This window comes from Asterias rubens, chromosome 3 (assembly GCF_902459465.1).
Source record: "Asterias rubens chromosome 3, eAstRub1.3, whole genome shotgun sequence".
Taxonomy (NCBI): domain Eukaryota; kingdom Metazoa; phylum Echinodermata; class Asteroidea; order Forcipulatida; family Asteriidae; genus Asterias; species Asterias rubens.
The window spans coordinates 12,439,957-12,456,493 of record NC_047064.1 but is presented as its reverse complement, the minus strand read 5'-3'; the positions used below and the strand labels follow the sequence as shown (position 1 = coordinate 12,456,493).

At 41.9% G+C, this 16,537-nt stretch overlaps 1 protein-coding gene across 2 annotated transcripts in view; it reads left to right on the top strand.

Moving 5' to 3' along the window:
* Positions 1-16,537, top strand: part of LOC117287854 (MYCBP-associated protein-like) — a 124,863-nt gene that overhangs the window by 72,663 nt on the left and 35,663 nt on the right. For both annotated transcript variants that reach the window (XM_033768407.1, XM_033768409.1), the window contains 3 exons: positions 7,677-7,940; positions 8,427-8,573; positions 12,108-12,221. In XM_033768407.1, coding sequence (XP_033624298.1) covers positions 7,677-7,940; positions 8,427-8,573; positions 12,108-12,221 — 525 coding nt within the window. The remainder of the gene's footprint in view (positions 1-7,676; positions 7,941-8,426; positions 8,574-12,107; positions 12,222-16,537) is intronic.

The following is a 16,537-nucleotide window of genomic DNA, read 5'->3' as shown; positions in this document are numbered from 1 at the left end:
CACAGTTAGTGGGGCAGGCCGTCCTGGTGCTCTCCGACAACGCGTGGTAGCGTATGTCAATCACCAGGGGGCCACCTGGTCGGCCCGACTGTGTGCAGCAGGGGATCGCCCTGTTGGCGGTGTACATCCCAGGGAAGGAGAATGTCATGGCCGACGCTCTTTCTCGGGGCTGGATCGTCCCGACAGAGTGGTCCCTCCGCCCGAGTGTGGCCCAGTCGCTCTTCCTGCTAATCGACTGGCCTCATGTGGATTTGTTCGCCTCTCGGACGAACAATCAACTGCCGGTCTACTGCGCCAGGGGTCCCGACCCTGGGGCACAATGGATCGACGCTCTAACTATGCGATTGGAGGGGCTGTTGGCATACGCCTACCCTACAGGTGCTGACAAAGATCGAGCAGGATCACTGCAAAGTTCTCTTGATGGCCCTTTTTTGGCCCGGACAGCCCTGGTTCCCTCGGCTGATCAGGCTCCTGGTGCACAGGCCAGTGGTTCTCCCGCAACAACCGGATCTCATATACCAGCCCCCATCCGGACTGGTTCATCTGGCTCCGGGGGATCTGCACGTGACGTGCTGGGCGCTGTCACGAGTCCCTCAGAGCAGCAGGCCTTTCGAGACGGGATGCGGAAGTTGCCGCCCAGTGCCGGAGGGCCTCAACTTGAAGAGTATATGACTGCCGACTACGCCATTTCTTTGAATGGTGTAGGCGGCGAGCAATACATCCCCGATACTTCTGTAGAGGAAGTTGGGGATTTCCTCCTATATCTTTTTGATAGCAGGCTGGCGACGGCCATGGTAAAGAATTACGGATCGACCATTGCCGCGGTCCACGGGGGATTTGCCGACGGTGCGACGGTTTCGGATAACCGGGCGATCGAGCAGTTGACTAAGGGGATGTTTGTCACTGACCCCCTATGCGCAAAAACTGGTCCTGTGACCTCTTTAGCGTACTGTCAGCGCTAACCAAACCCCCTTTCGAACCGCTGAGTGGAGCCACATTGCTACACTCAAAGTGGCCTTTTTGGTGGCGGTCGCTACGTCTCGACGACGTAGTGAACTCCACTCCCTTACAGTGGCGGCAGGACACATCCGGGGGGTACCCGGAGGAGTCCTCCCTGATTCCTACGGCAGGGTTTCTGGCCAAGAACCAATCCGGTTCTTTCGAACCCCTAGTCATCTTTGTCCCTGACCTTAAAGCCTTTTCGGCAGTTGCGGCCGACAAACTTTGGTGCCCGGTATGGGCATTAAGGTGGTACATCGACCGCACAAAGTCAATCCGAACCGGCCACGAACAGCTGTTCGTGTCCACGGTTCCGCCATTCTGACCAGCATCCCGCGATACGATCGCGCGTTGGATAGTTGGACCACTATCGGCCCTGAAGCGTTCTCTGAACTTTTGAGCGCGCCGGGGTCCTACGCCCCCTTAAGACATGCAGTAGCACCGCGTATACCCACCGCCTTTCCTCGTTGCGAGTCTATGCAAATTAGTAATTTGACTCTACCGGTAAGAGTGAAGTAGACTCCCCCCCTCCCCCCCCCCAACAACGAATACTTACCGGTAGACTATCCCTCCCTCCTTCCCCACATACTCGGTCCTTGGGTGCTTACATTTGGTAGGGCTCATCGAAAAGAGGACGACTCCGTGGCAGGCATGTCGCGGGGCATTGTGGGTAGGACGGTGGAGGGCGCTATTGTGTGTGTGTGTGAAAGTATGGGGCGCCGTCTGTCAATTAATTGTTTGGCATTTTTAAGGCATGTTTTTACCATGGTTTATAGCAATTAGATGTAAACCATAGAAAGTGTTGCCAAATCCTTTTTATGGTTTACATACCAGTAGTATTTTGTGTGTGTAAGTTTATGGTTTACAAACCATGAACATGCAACAAACATTTATAAATCATGGTTCATAAACCATGGAATTTTTACGCATCTTTAAAACATGGTTTATAAACCAGAAAGAAATGAAGCATCAAATTCATGGTTTACAAATCATGGTTTATAAACCATGAAAATTGGGTCATCTTAAAAACATGGTTTATAAACCATGAAAATTTAAGCATGAAAATCATGGTTTATAAACCATAAAATAGAAGCACGAAAATCATGGTTTAAAAATTATGGTTTATAAAGCATAAAAATTGAGTCATTTAAAAAACATGGTTTATAAACCATGAAAAATGAAACATGAAAATCATGGTTTATAAACCATAAAATTTGAAGCATGAAAAACATGGTTTACAAATCATAAAGGCATTTTCCAGCCAAGGTGATGGACATAGTTCAAAAGAATAAAATTGTGCTTATTAGAAAGACTAGCGCGAAACCCGTGCTCGGCGCGGGTCCCGCTAGAGTTTTGCGCTTTTCTGATTTCACAAAGCACTAAGATCAATCTTCATTGCTATAAGCAAAGAGTGACGTCACAATACCAATTATCCTGTCCCTTTTTGTACTCTGTTTTGTTTATTTATTTCCTGTTCAGTTTATTTTTTTCCTGTCCCGTATCATTTATTAGTCCCTTTTCTTTTTTCTTTTCCCATATTATTTCCCCATAGCCCCGTTAATTTTTTTCCGTCCTGATCATTATTTTCTCGTCCTGTTTTTCCCGTTTTGTATTATTTGTCGGTCAAATTAATTTTGTTTCTGTCCCGTTCATTATCCCACATTCGCGCACTTGTACGCGTTTTTTGCCATGTTTTTTTGTTTTGTGCCAATTCCTGTACTGGGTCCCGCTAGACATAGACCACAGGGTGTGCAGTGAAAATGTGCTTAGAAATGGAGTTTCGTGTCGCACCTCTGGCATGAGCGTGGAAACAGTTTTAATTAATAGCTAATTACATGGGGATTACTAATACATAAATCCACAAGAGAAGTATTATTTTTTAACTACATTTGTTATGTCCAAACACAGTTAGATCTACTGTCAACACATTTTAGAGACCATCTTAATATTAAAAAAAAATTAAATTTCAGGTCATACATGTACTATGGAAAACTCAGCCTCTCCCACATGTTGTTTAAATATGGATATATTATGTTTATTATGACAGAACATCTTTGGACGTCCACTTAATCTTCATCAATATCCCTACAAATAACAAGTTAACACAAAACAACATTTTCTTCTGTATGAAATTTTTGTTTTATTCCGTCATGGTCACCCTTTTTCAGGCTTTTCCATCCTGTTTTGATTATAACAAATACTCCATGTCCTCTGCCTGCATGGACAATCTCTGCCCTAACATGATACTCTATTCATCAAGTATGAAGAATTAACATCTAGTAACAATTTGTGTAGTGAACAATTTATTTCAAGAGAAGAAAAATTTCCCTTTTTTCACTTTTACTTTGTTTGATCAACAAATCTGCATTGAATCTTCAAAGAATATTTTGCAACTATCAAATCTTTTTTCAGTAAACTTTCAAAATAAGTAGTAAATAGAGTCCGGAATTATTTATTTCAGGTTTTAGGTTTTTACTATAGCTTTTATTCATCTGTTTACATGAAGATGTATAATTATCTCAGTTTGAATTATCAATTGCCATAAATAATTATTCTTTATTTTACCAGACTTATCACTGTGTTTAAACAGAGCTTTAGTTTTTACACTTTCACAGTTTGTGCACTTGCATTTAAGTATATGCACGGTAGACTTTTGTCCAAACAAAGTTTGCCTCGACCACACTACTCTTTTTGCGTGAGCAGTTTACATGTACACATTATAGAATGCTGTCAAGTGCTTGGAGTAGGTCCGTCCAGTGGGCACAATGTTTTCATCCTCAACCGTCCAGCCTTCACTACCGTGGGGAGATGGTACATCTGGAAACTTTTCAACAGCACCCTTGGTGGTTAGCTCACTGAATATGCTTTGAATACACTGTATCCTTACTCAGTTGACGTTGCTATGCTGTCTCATCAAGCGTCCCATTCAAAAGAGGTTACGATCTGTCATTTTAAAAGATACATAAACAAAATTGTTTAAAATAAATTCCCTTTTTAAATTATTATTTTCAATTATATAATGGAAATTCAGCTTCTTCTTTTTTTTGCACCAATAATTACATATTGTACATCAATCATGAAACAACAACAAATAAGTTCATGAACTTGTACCAGTTTATGTTGAATCGGTTTGCATTTATTCAAATTGAACGCATACTTTGTAGTACATGTATACACATCAAAGATAAAAACACAGATAAAACTTCATAGTTACCTGGCAATGTTAACATCAGCACAATCATGTTGTCCTTACACATGTGGGGACAAACTCCTCAACTCTGAAAATGTCCTCATCAGCCAGCATCCCTTGAGTGCATAGTGGGCATGTTTGGTCGTTTGACGCAGTCGCCAATGATAAATTCTGCTAGTAATATAACCAGTCAAACACTTTTTTAGCTGAAAGTTCACCTGAACACAGTCTGTTGAGAAAAATGAAATTAAAGTCATGGTGGTATTGTCACAAGAATGTTAAACTAGCCACGCTTCGTTAGTTGACAGCGGGCCAACCATGTCAAACACATCTCTAGCTGCATCATTCCCCAATGGACATCGACCCTCAGAAAAATATTTTAACTGGTTTCTAATCAACTGGGGTATTTCAGACAAACAAATTTTAAATGGTGCCTCACCCATACCGTATGGATATATTGTATATATGATAAACAAGCATGTTTTCACTCAGATGGAAATAGACAATCAATGTTACCAGGTTACGTTCAAGGCCCCCACGTTCAAATAACAAAATAAAATAAATACAAATAAACAAGTTATGTTAGTAACAAAAATCTTTTGACTTTGAGTTAATACAAAATAAATCATGGCCATTGCATCATGATCATTGACATTGTGTCAGATTGAAAGAAAGGATAAAGACTTGAACCAAAAAATTGTTTCATTTACCGATTGGAATGTAGATCTAGTAACAATTTATAAGCATTTTTTTTCCCTGAAAATATCGCAAGGATCTATGTATTTTTAAGAGCCAAAAAAGCATGATCAGATGGTTAGAGAGACAGTCAGTGAGTCACTGGACATGGGTAGTATCAATTTCCACAGGCGGACTTTGAGGAGTTCTTTTCCACACTCGTGCTACATGACTTGGTGAAGGATAAGTTGGTCGCTGATGCCGGGCCTACCGCATCCAAGAGGGCCTTTCCAGACAAGATGCGGGATAAGTTTGAGGAGACCTGGAAAAAAGTTGATGTCGCCTCAAGATTTGTTATGCGGTCAACGTCCTTTTTGCTGCTCCTGACCGAATACTTGGCCATGGGATGCGAAGAAGACAGCGATGTTCCCGCGGACATGTTGCGGGCAGCTTTTCACTGCCTTGACCATGGTCTGAGAACAGCTTTGGACCAGTTCTCACAAGTGACGACGTTGGCGACGCATGCTCGTCGGTGCAACGCACTCGACGCACTTTTCCTCCCGTCTCCGGGTGCCCGAAAGAGGTTCGAGGCCCTCCCTTTGGCCGGCGGATATCTGTTTGCAGGAAAGTTCGAGGAGCTTATGCAGGCGGAGGCCAAGCGTCTTAAGGCAACTGCAAAAATTAACCTTAAGAAGCTGGCGGGTCCCTCCGCCAAGTCAACTCGGGCTAGGGGTAAACGATCCTTCGTAATCCCTCAGCGTAAACCCTTTAAGCTCGGCGGGGACAAGCACTGCGCAACCCCAGCCGTTTGCTGGACAGCAAGGCCCAGCTGCTGGTCGTGTCTTCCGAGCACCGGCCCCGCGGGGTCGGCCTCCCATCGTCGGACCCGTGACTTTGCGGGGTCCTGTGCTCAGTACAGTCGATCGCGGCTATGCGATCGAGTTCACTGGCACCCCTCCATCGGAAATGTTGGTTATGCTGACACCGATCCCAACAGACCCGAAACAACGCCTATCTCTCGAAGGGGAGATAACATCCCTCATCAAGAAAAAGGTGGTTTATGTTCTCCCGTCAGGCGAAATAAGGTCGGGATTTATGTCGACCTTCTTGGTCCCACAAAAAGGAGGCCAGCACTTGGCGTCCCATCCTGAATCTCAAGCCTCTGAACAAAATTATTCGCCAGGCGGTTGCGGATGGATACTCTCAAAATTACTTTAAGAGTCCATCCGTACGCCGGCATGGGCAGCAAGTCTGGACTTGAAGGACGTCTACCTTCACATTCTCGTATGCTGGGAGCACTGGGAATTCCTTCGGTTCCAATACAAAAATGTCCGATACAAATTCTCGGTGCCCAGTTCGGCCTCTCCACCTCCCCTCGGGTCTTTACTCGATTAGTGAAGGTGATAGGGGCCGCCCTGCTGAGGCGGGGGGTGTCGATTTTTAAGTACCTCGATGACTGGTTGATCGTAGGTCAATCCCGGGCCTCCACGGAAGCAGCCCTCGCGCTAACAGGGCGTCTGGTAACCGAGCTGGGGTTTCTCATTAACATCGAAAAATCCCAGCCGACCCTGTCCCAGTACCCGACGATTCTAGGGGCGTCGCTCGACCTTCGGATCGAGCTGGCCCACCCCCTCGAGGGAATGCTTGGTGAACCTCAAACGGTGCGTTTCCCTCTTTTTGACAACGTCGGGGGCCCCGGCTCGTGCTTGGCTCCGGCTGTTGGCTCCTGCTGCCTCATGGCTGGACCCACACCTCTGTTGGTGGCTCGATGACGCAAACCTCTTGGGGGTCGAGCTTTCTGCAAGCCCCGGCCGTCGTTGACTGTCACAACGGACGCTTCACTGTTGGGCTTGGGGCCACCTTGGGCCAGCACCAGGTGGCCGGGTGTTGGGTCACCGAGCACACTGGTTCCAGTTGAATGAGCTAAAGCAATGAAAATTTTAAATGTCATAACTTCATACTTGTCAATGTCCCCACCCCTTTGAACATCAGGCGATCAAATGATTGTCTTTTTTTTTGTCAGTCATTGGTTCTATCTGGTGATCGGCAGCTCGCCATGGCAGCTTCGCTGTTCTAGTTGTAACACATGATGACGCTCTGGTGAAGCATTTTTATTAAACAGTGATGCACACTAGCAATGGCCAATTGTCGCTTTGTGGCTTTGTGGCTTTGTGTGACATGTGCATTATAATTATCCTTGTGCATCGTATGTATATGTATATTTTTATTTTATGTAACACATGTGGGCACTGTGGATGCAAAAAAGTCGGACGCATCCGAAAAACATAGGGGAATCCCACTGATTTTGATTAATCCAAAGGGGTTGCTGCTATATAAACAAAATAATATAGTACAATAATAATGTTACTTTTAAACAAACATTGTTTTAGTATCAGGGAATTTCAATTTTACTCACGAACGGCAACAAAACTCACTGTTGACGCCCGATTTGGTCTCGGTTGTAAGTCATAGAAACATGCGCAAAGCAGCGATGGGGTCACTGCTATGAATAATTCATCTCATGTTGAACTTCTGAAAATCTTGTGCATGCGCAAAACTATTTTGCACTCTATGTGAGCTCTGAACAGCAGTGGGAAATATGCAGATCTGTTAAAGTGTCACAGCTGCTGTTGACTTTGTACCACGTCAACAGGTGGCATAACATTGACTTAATTATCAGCCCTGTACAACTGTTTTTTGAAAAAGTTGCTGTCACCCAGTGTACAGTGATTAATAGTAAACTGTGGTTTAATTTTGATGTCATTTCTTTAAAGACAGAGTATACCATCTATAATTTTGTTGTCTCTTTCAGAAAATTCCTAAAGTGAACCCTTTTGATGGATGTGCCACCCCAAATGTGCAACGATTTTACTTCAATACAAGCAGTGGTGTTCTCCTTCCAGGAGAGAGTCTGAAATTTCCATTTGTCTTCAAATCTCCAAATGCTGGTATTTTTTCTGAAATGTGGCAGCTTGATACTAGGCCAGTGCTGTGTGGTGGTGCTGCCTTACAGGTCACCCTGCGAGGAGTAGCTTTGCAGGAAGACAAAAATAAGACACAGCGTCATCATTTGGAGGTACATGTATTTTTTTTCTGCAGACTTTTTCTACAGACTTTGTTCACTAAATGAACAAGCATGCAACTCTTCCTTATCAGATCCCAGGTTTTCTGCATTTAAAGAAATAGAAATCTGCTACTATGAACAAAAATCAAGCTGCATGAAAGGAAAAATCCAGACACAGACACAAGAGCTCCTTGTACAGCAAACCAGGAAATCTGAATGTTAGATCGACAGAATAGCAGGCCTCGAAATTACCCATGGCAACTGCCGTTGGTGCCCCAAAGACAAATTGCTGCAAAATATTACTCTGCCCTTTTTTCTAACTGCCGCCATTAGCTTTTAGAAAAATTGTACTCTTTTGTTAATATCTGTGTTTTGGGGTACTAGTCAAAAGCCATTGGCGTACAGTTGGCCTCACAACAGAATATAGTTTTTTTTTTACAGATTCTTTTTTTAAAGTACTTGTGATTGGTATTTCTGTCTATGTCTATGAACTTGTAGCAAGATCTGTTTCACAAGCAGGCAACAATGAGCATAAAGCATATTTTAGATGAGCTTGTTGATGGAATTACTACACCACAAAGGCCGAGTTCTCCTATTGATGCTTACATCACCCAAGAGGAGATTTTTCATCAAAATAACCCAGGGGTAAGTTCATTATTTTGTCGATCATTCTGTTTAATTTTAGCAAGGCTCGACTTTTATATACACTCACGTTTGTCTATTTGATGGCTTCGTTCTGAGTTTCGATTATGAGTAAATTACTAGTGTTCTAGCCATTAAAAAAATCAGAAATTGCAAGCGCATAGCGCGACTCCTTTACGGTGTGGGGTTTGGGACCCGCTTAAGGGCCCCAGGAATTTTTGTACTGCCACATACAACAAGGAAACACTTTGTTTGATCAGAGTGGCCTGAGCAGCCCTATTTTGTTTATGCTTCAATGAGCTAAGCCTAACAAAATGCTTGTATGAACTTAAACTGATCTCCGGCCATTGCCTGCAATCCCAAAGATCATCTAAAAATGTGTTTAATGCAAACTAATAAGCTGAACTGATTTCCGGTAGTCGCATAACCAGTGAAATCAATAAGTAATAAATAAAGCAATTAAAGTCAAAGTGATTTCGGCAGTTGCTAAAATCCGTGAGGTCACCAATACTACTACTACATTTCCACAAATGGATAACACAAATTTCCAGACGAGGCTTGTACCACAAAACCAAAAGGGTTAAATAAAAGAAGGTTTGCAAAGGAACTTGAAATTATAACACAGTCTTTCCCGGTTGTTGGAAAATTAAGCCAAACCTACTAAAATACAGTTTGTCCCATCATCGGCAGAATAACAAAGTATAGTCATGCTAATCAATTCAATAAAGACCCAACAAATTATAACAGCTGATTGAATACACCTGAGGACTATTGAATTGAGGTGTAAACAATTAATTATTGCCAAATGGTCATCGCGATAACCGCTGCCAAAATAGCCTCAATGTAAACTCAGTTGTGTATTGTACTATCGAAACAAAGTGAGAAGTGCATTCTTAAAATTAGATATAAACAATTGTTAACGCCATATTGGAAAGGTGGACGCCGTCGTGGATAAATAGCTCATGGTCTGGGGATGGTTTATCAAACCAGCGGGCGAGTAACGGAGCAGACCACCCACATTGCGATTCATGGCCCATCTCGCCCACTCAATCTTGTTTGGCTTGACCGCCCAAGGATAGGCAACACGTGGTATATCTCTGACAAGAAAATTTTGGTATGTGGCAACAATTCTCTGGTACCCGACAGCAATTGATGAATGTCATCCAACATGCATTTCTTCGAGACACAGCAAAGGTCAATAAAACTCAATGAAGAAAGATGGCGTCTGGGTGAAGTTCTCATGAGACCATGTTTGCTACAAACTGCACTTTGAAGCCTTGTAGGAGTGAAGCATCCCCCACAGCTATCATCGATGCCCAGTGAATAGAAGAGTCGCCAATGACCCACATAACAGGCTCACCCTTCGTGTGGGGTAGCTCATAAAGGAAATAAAATGAGAGAAGCATTAATAAAATGGGGTTGTTATACATGTACGCAAAATCAAATCCACACAAAATAATTAACAAGAAAATAAAATCAAAAGTCTGGGTAGACAGGCCTTCTACCAAATAAACCCAGGGTCAATTCAAATGTAGCGTCTATAGGCATTGGACTTCCAACACCCCATAGTTTGAATAACCGCCTCAGGAATACCTGACATTGCCGAGAAGTGGCTGCCCCAATATGAAATGAATGTGAGGAAAATCGCATGTCGATCCCTGAGACCAACAAAGTCCAGAGAACGCTGAAGAACCGCAGTGAATTGGGATCGTGTGACTAGGTCTCCATTGAAGTGTGAAAAGAAGCTTAAGCAATGCAGACGCAAAACACTCAAAAACTGCGCTGCAGCTCGAACAGGGCAAAGCGCAAAATCACCCTGTGAACACTTGGGAATTGTAATGAAAAAAAAACCTACCATACCGATTGGTTTTTGAAAAACTAACATTAAGTACCACTACCCGCCAAGTGGGCCCAACCTGCAAGGCAACATCTGAATGCCTCAGGGGAGAATTCTCATTCTAAGACTTGGCAGTTACAGAAATGCTGCTCTAGAGAGCTGTGCTTCAAAATTGGTTGTGCAAATGGAATCCAAAGCAGGCACCATGCGTTGCAAAATGCTAAAGGTAATTGGACGGCATCAGTCGCCTACTACCCTCTAACAAACGCTTTGGTTAAATGTTTGTCACATAGAATACGACCCATTCAAACGCAAAGACGCTGCCGATATGAGCCTCTACTCCTGAAGGAACCAAAATTTGGAGGCTGCCACGGCGCACCAACCAGCATGAGTCACAGCTCCGCATCAATGGTAACCCATGAGCGAGATGGCACAGGAGCTTGCATTAGCCTGAAATTAGTGTTGTAATCATGCCATTTACGACAAAATGCTGCTGACCAAACCAGCCTACTTGAAAAGATGCCGTGCTTGACCAGGATGACGCTGCAGAAATATGGAAACAAAAAATTTAAATGTTGATGTCCATTGCTCAAGGGACGTAATACGTTGGGTGCTAAGCAATGGCGCGCTGTACTAACTACAACTGGCACTTGTGTTGGACATTGAAAGGGCATAGACTCATTGATTGTGGGAGGCAATGCGCCTGCTCCATGATGAACGTCTGTCGCTGACATAGGTAGGGCCATAGTTGTCGAAGGAAGAGCCATCCGTCTTAGCATGCCACCCTGCTGGTGCTGTACACGGGGCCACGAAGGCCGCGGAAGAATCCCCTCCGTCAAAGCATGCCACCCTGCTGGTGCCATAGACGAAATTAACTTCCGGGAGGTTTAACAAGGAGAAATAAGCAATTGTTTTTAAACCGACTTGAGATTTTTAAATCAACAACATGAACCAGTTATTGGACCTAGTAGCGTAGGGTATTGTACGAATGATGAATGTTGCTTAGTTGTGCTATTTTATTGAGATTATTTTGGTCAATGTTTTTTTTTTTTTTATGAGTGGTGAACGCAAAGTATGAAGCCCTTAAAATTTTAGGTCGTAGATGCTTTCTGGTGCAATCTAGGCAACTTCTGAGACATTTTTAACCACTTTAAACTATTCTGAAATTTGTATGATGCAGTGAAAAATTATTTGTATATACAGTGTAGTTCAACCAAAATTTAGGGTCGCCCGCAAGTCTATTTTACTAGCCCGCATGTGATGAGGTCGAGGATGTGACCACGCCGATGTAATCCCTCGTCAAGTATTCAGGATTTGCAATGATGAGGTCGAGGATGTGACCATGCCGATGTGTCAATGTGCTGATGCAGCTCCACTTCATCCAAAGATGATAACAATCCAGCAGCATCCACCTACTGAGTCCAGCATCCTCCTTATTTTACTCAAAAAGTTTAAATCCTGATCATAAGATTTGTTATTCTCAGTGGATTTGTGTCCGCATGCCATCATGCATTTCGACAGGTTGGTAAAAAAGTCATGTTTTTTTTTTTAATAAAATAAAAAAAGCTTTGCCAATTTGAGGAAATTCTAGTTGTCTTTAAATATAAAAGTTCACCAATACCAATTAGTGCAAATAATGCAATTATTGTGATTGTATTTTTCCAGAATTTCATTTGAACTTGTTTTAACCTGTTTTTCAGATGCACTATTCCAATGAAGTAGTTATTCAGTTAAACCAGCTCTATTTAGAGAAGTATGATAGTGCTGAGGACTCAATGGGAATTTGGAATCTGTCAGTTGAGTGCATGAAAAAGGTGAGAATTAATTATGTCCTGCTCTTTATTTGCTGTGACTTTTAGTCATAAAATGAGAAGTTGAGGTTTCATGTGATTTGCTCCTTTACAGCTAAAGGTCTTTATATCATTCAAGCTGGAAGTGAACAAATAAGTGATTATTCTTATAACTAGTCTTATTTGGAAAAATAAAATATAAAAACAATTTGTTGAAGTTTTTAAAAGGGAATTTGTACTGATAAACACCCAAATGCAAAATAATATGGACTTTTAAACTTTTTGGGGGTAATATCCCACCAGAAAAGCCAAAGGAGCATACCGTTTGTCTCAAAAAAACTTTTGAAATGGCTGTCAAATAAATAATATATGATTCTGGGGGAAATGTTTTGCTGACTCTTTTATACTAAGCCAAGTATGACTTTTGGCCGTTACAAAATGCCCAGGTTAAACCTATGGGCTTTTGATGGACGGAAAGAATAAGAATAATAATAATAAATACAAATAAAAAAATTAACAAAAATAATACTTGTTCTGACAGAAGGTCGGAACAGCAGAGGTCCGCAGAGGTGGCTTGGAAGGGAATGACTGGAGTTATAAGGACTTCTCAACCACCAGACCTCAAGTATTCCGGTAGCTCATCCCATTCACAAGCAAAAACATTCACTGCAGAGCCATTAAGTCTTTGTGTGCAAACTCTGAGATAACAGAACCGCACAGTGTTTGTGTGTTGACCATTGACCAATATAACATGTCTAACAATTTTGCAAGTAATCAACCATACAATGCTTTTATGACATGTGAGAATAGAAGGAACTTGCACAAGATTGGACCAATTTGAGAGATTCAGACAATTGCTGTAGTTTTTTCCATTCTTCTTTGTTTTGTTTTAGTATCACTGTTGTAGCATGATGCTCAACACTTTAATTTTATAAATGAAATTATTATTATGTATTTATCACACTGCCTGGCCATATTCTAGAATTGTAAAGTGCTAATTTGGCTTCCTGAGATAAGCCCAACATCCTTTTGGCCTGAGAGGTCGTTTACATGCTGTACTAAAGATGGTCTAACTCAACTTAGACCGGTTTGGGACGCAAAAAAGTTAGACTTGATTGGGTCTCAACCCAAAAACTTAATTCTAAACCAGGTCAGGTTTATCTTTTAATACCACGTGTGGCAGAATGACATCCGGTTCAACTCACAACGGACAACCCATTTTGTGGTTCAATGCACACGCCCGGGACCCGAAGCACTTGAGTGGTATACATAAGGTTACTGTTGTCTCTAGTGCTGAAGCACTGAGAACAAAGGTTCTTGCCGCTTAGCGAGTTGACAAAACTCTCTCGATCGGTGTATGCAGTTTATCAACGGCCCATGCCCATGGTTTATTAAATTCTAAAACAAAATTTTATTTTCCAAGAGTGTCTCGTTGTGTGTCCTACAGTAAATTGATTTTTTTGTTTTCATGTGTCCGCTAAACTATGAGCGCAGCGAAGAAGCATATTTTTTAATGCATCTCACATGCATAGCGCTGCCATCCCACAATAGTTTCCATCACCGATCCCGTGGATGTGCTTATTGGCTATACTTGTTTATTAGGAGAATGAACTGTTGTGGGTGCGAGGCTGTGTAGGGGAAATTCCTATGGCCAGCCATCACCATGTTGTTGGGAAATACTGAAAATACATGTATTTACGTAACTTGCACGTGTATGTACATGTAGTGTGTTTATGAACGGACCTTTGACCTATTAAAATCGAGGATAAACCGGTTCGTGTTTAACTCTTTGCTGTCTGAATGCAAGGGGAATTATTTTTAACGACCACCCCTCGCTGCTCATAAAAGTTAAACCAATTCGGGTTTAACGTACGCTGTCTGCACATACCCTAAGAAACAGTTTGCTTGGTCATTCCAAGTCAATTTACTGCTTAAAACAACACCGAGATCTTTGGACTATTAGCAATAACATCAATGAGAGAATTTTGTTATTGTACAAGGGAACATGGAGAAGAAGTGCATAAGAGAAGATCATTAACAAACACTTTGCGCGGCAGTCCTACTAGAAATCATTGTGTATAAAATGCTGCCAATGTAGCATTGTGTACAGTGGGGGGGGGGAAGGAGGGCGTCACAATACAAATCGCCGTGCCTTTGTGAAATATCATATACTTGCCTGGGTTTTTTTCCGTTTGTCTTTTTTTTTCTCTCGAAGCATCATTATAGTATAGAAGTTGAACAAAAGTGGCCCTAAGACACTACCCTGGGGTATTCCTGATGGTACTGGCAGCTAGGATGAAAAGTTTACCTATGTACAGTACCCGCAGATATCGATCAGAAATGCAGGACTTCATTCACTTCAAAATGTTGCCAGTACTATTTTATTGACATGGTACATGTACATGTAACTTGCGTAGTAAGATGATGTGAAGCATTACGTCAAAGGCCTTGTCAAGGTCAAGAAACACAGCATCAATTTTAGGTGACTAGGTTTATCGAGAATGGTCAGCCAATTGTTAGTAAAATTCAACGGCTAAGTCAAACAAGGTAGCCCTTACTGTTCAGATGACAAAAGTAATTGACTTTGTTAAGGAGAATGGACGAGAAAGTGTAGATTCGTGGTGAATAGAATGTACGAGCCGAAAGCGAGTAAATTGTATTCACGAATCTACATTTTAGAGTATATTCTCCAACTTAAACTATTTCCCTCATTGGTTATGTGACAGTTTCAATGAAATGGATTTCTCAATAGAAGCAACACTTATAGTTTGTCTTACTAATTTCGTTTATACGTTTTCAAACGACGGTTGGTTACATTTTATAATCATTTTACAAAATATATAGGCATACTGTAGTGCTTGCAACATTATCGAGTACAACATCAGTTGACTCGGCTAACAATGAATTGTGTAATACTAAAGTGATTTTTCTAAGCTGGAAAATTGTAATGTAAAATGAAAGGTAACATATTTTCAGCTGTTTTTTGTTGCACTTCATGCTATCTTTCAGTTTGGAAAGCCAGTAATTTTGAGGTTGACTAAAGTTGGAAATGAATCTACACTCAACTGTAGATTATGTTACGAATCTACATTCAACTGAAGATTATAGTGTAGATTCGTAACGAAAGTGTATGTTTAGATTCGTAAAACTAATCTACACTTTCAACAATTATCAAGCTTGTGTCACCAGACTTAAACACTGGGGTAATATAAGCCTTTTTCCATGGGGTGGTAAGTTTGCCTTGAGACAAGGATAAATAAAACAAGTCATGAAGATTAGGTGATATTATTGCCGAACATGATTTTAACAGCCGAGCCCTACTATTTTCAGGTCCCTGGTATTTGTCATTTTTAGACAAACCCCAAATCGATTATCTGTTGAATATCACCACAATTGAATGTGGCACGCACAGGTGGAATAGGGAGTTTACACATTACTTGAATACGGGGAAGTTTTTAATCAACGGGAAAAAAACAGAATTAAAGTAATCTCCAAATATTGTTGAAATCACATCATGTATAATCTCACCATGATTATTCATGACAAAGGGATAAGGAGTTTTTCTCTGGCTACAAACAAAAGAATATATATATATTTTTTTTCATTCTTTGAATGGAAAAGCTGGTAAACATGCCTGGAATAGGAACATATATTAACATGTCTTATAACATAATTATGTTAACTCGTCTTCTACCAGAACGTAAATGACGGCAAAACCTATAGTCCATTCACTCGCCCGTAGAGCCACTATATCGCATTTTCCCTAACCCACAGGTTTGATTTGCTCAGAGTTTTACGTATACACATAAAAGCGCCCTCTCGCATCCCTTACTGCCCTGTGGTCTGGTCACCATGTTATCTTCCTCTTTTCTCTTAGCACCGACGTGAGCTGGACATATTTATTTCTGCTCTGATAAGTGTTAAGTGTCTTAGTTTTAATTTCTTTATTCCTGATAAGGTAAGGATAAGAAGTAGAGAGTTTTTAATGGAGATTTACTTATTTTTCTGAAGTTCCCTAGAGTTTGTTTTTTTGAGGTTTTGTTGTTGTTGAGAAACTGGAATAACGTGTTGCCCTCTCTAACGGGGGCCAAATCGGTGGTACTGCCAACACTGACTCTGACCCATGGAACATGGTGGGGGGGGGGGCACGATAGCCCACAACCCATAACTTCAGGCGGCCTTTTGGGTGTTAGGGCACAGGAATTATCCCTGTCCAGACTCGCCGGTGTGACCGATTCACCCCCACCTGGGGGAAGAGGAAACAAATGAAACTGCCATCTTTTTGTCCTTCCTCTGGTGACTCACCCATGTGTGTGGAAAATCCAACTCTGCTCGAGGCT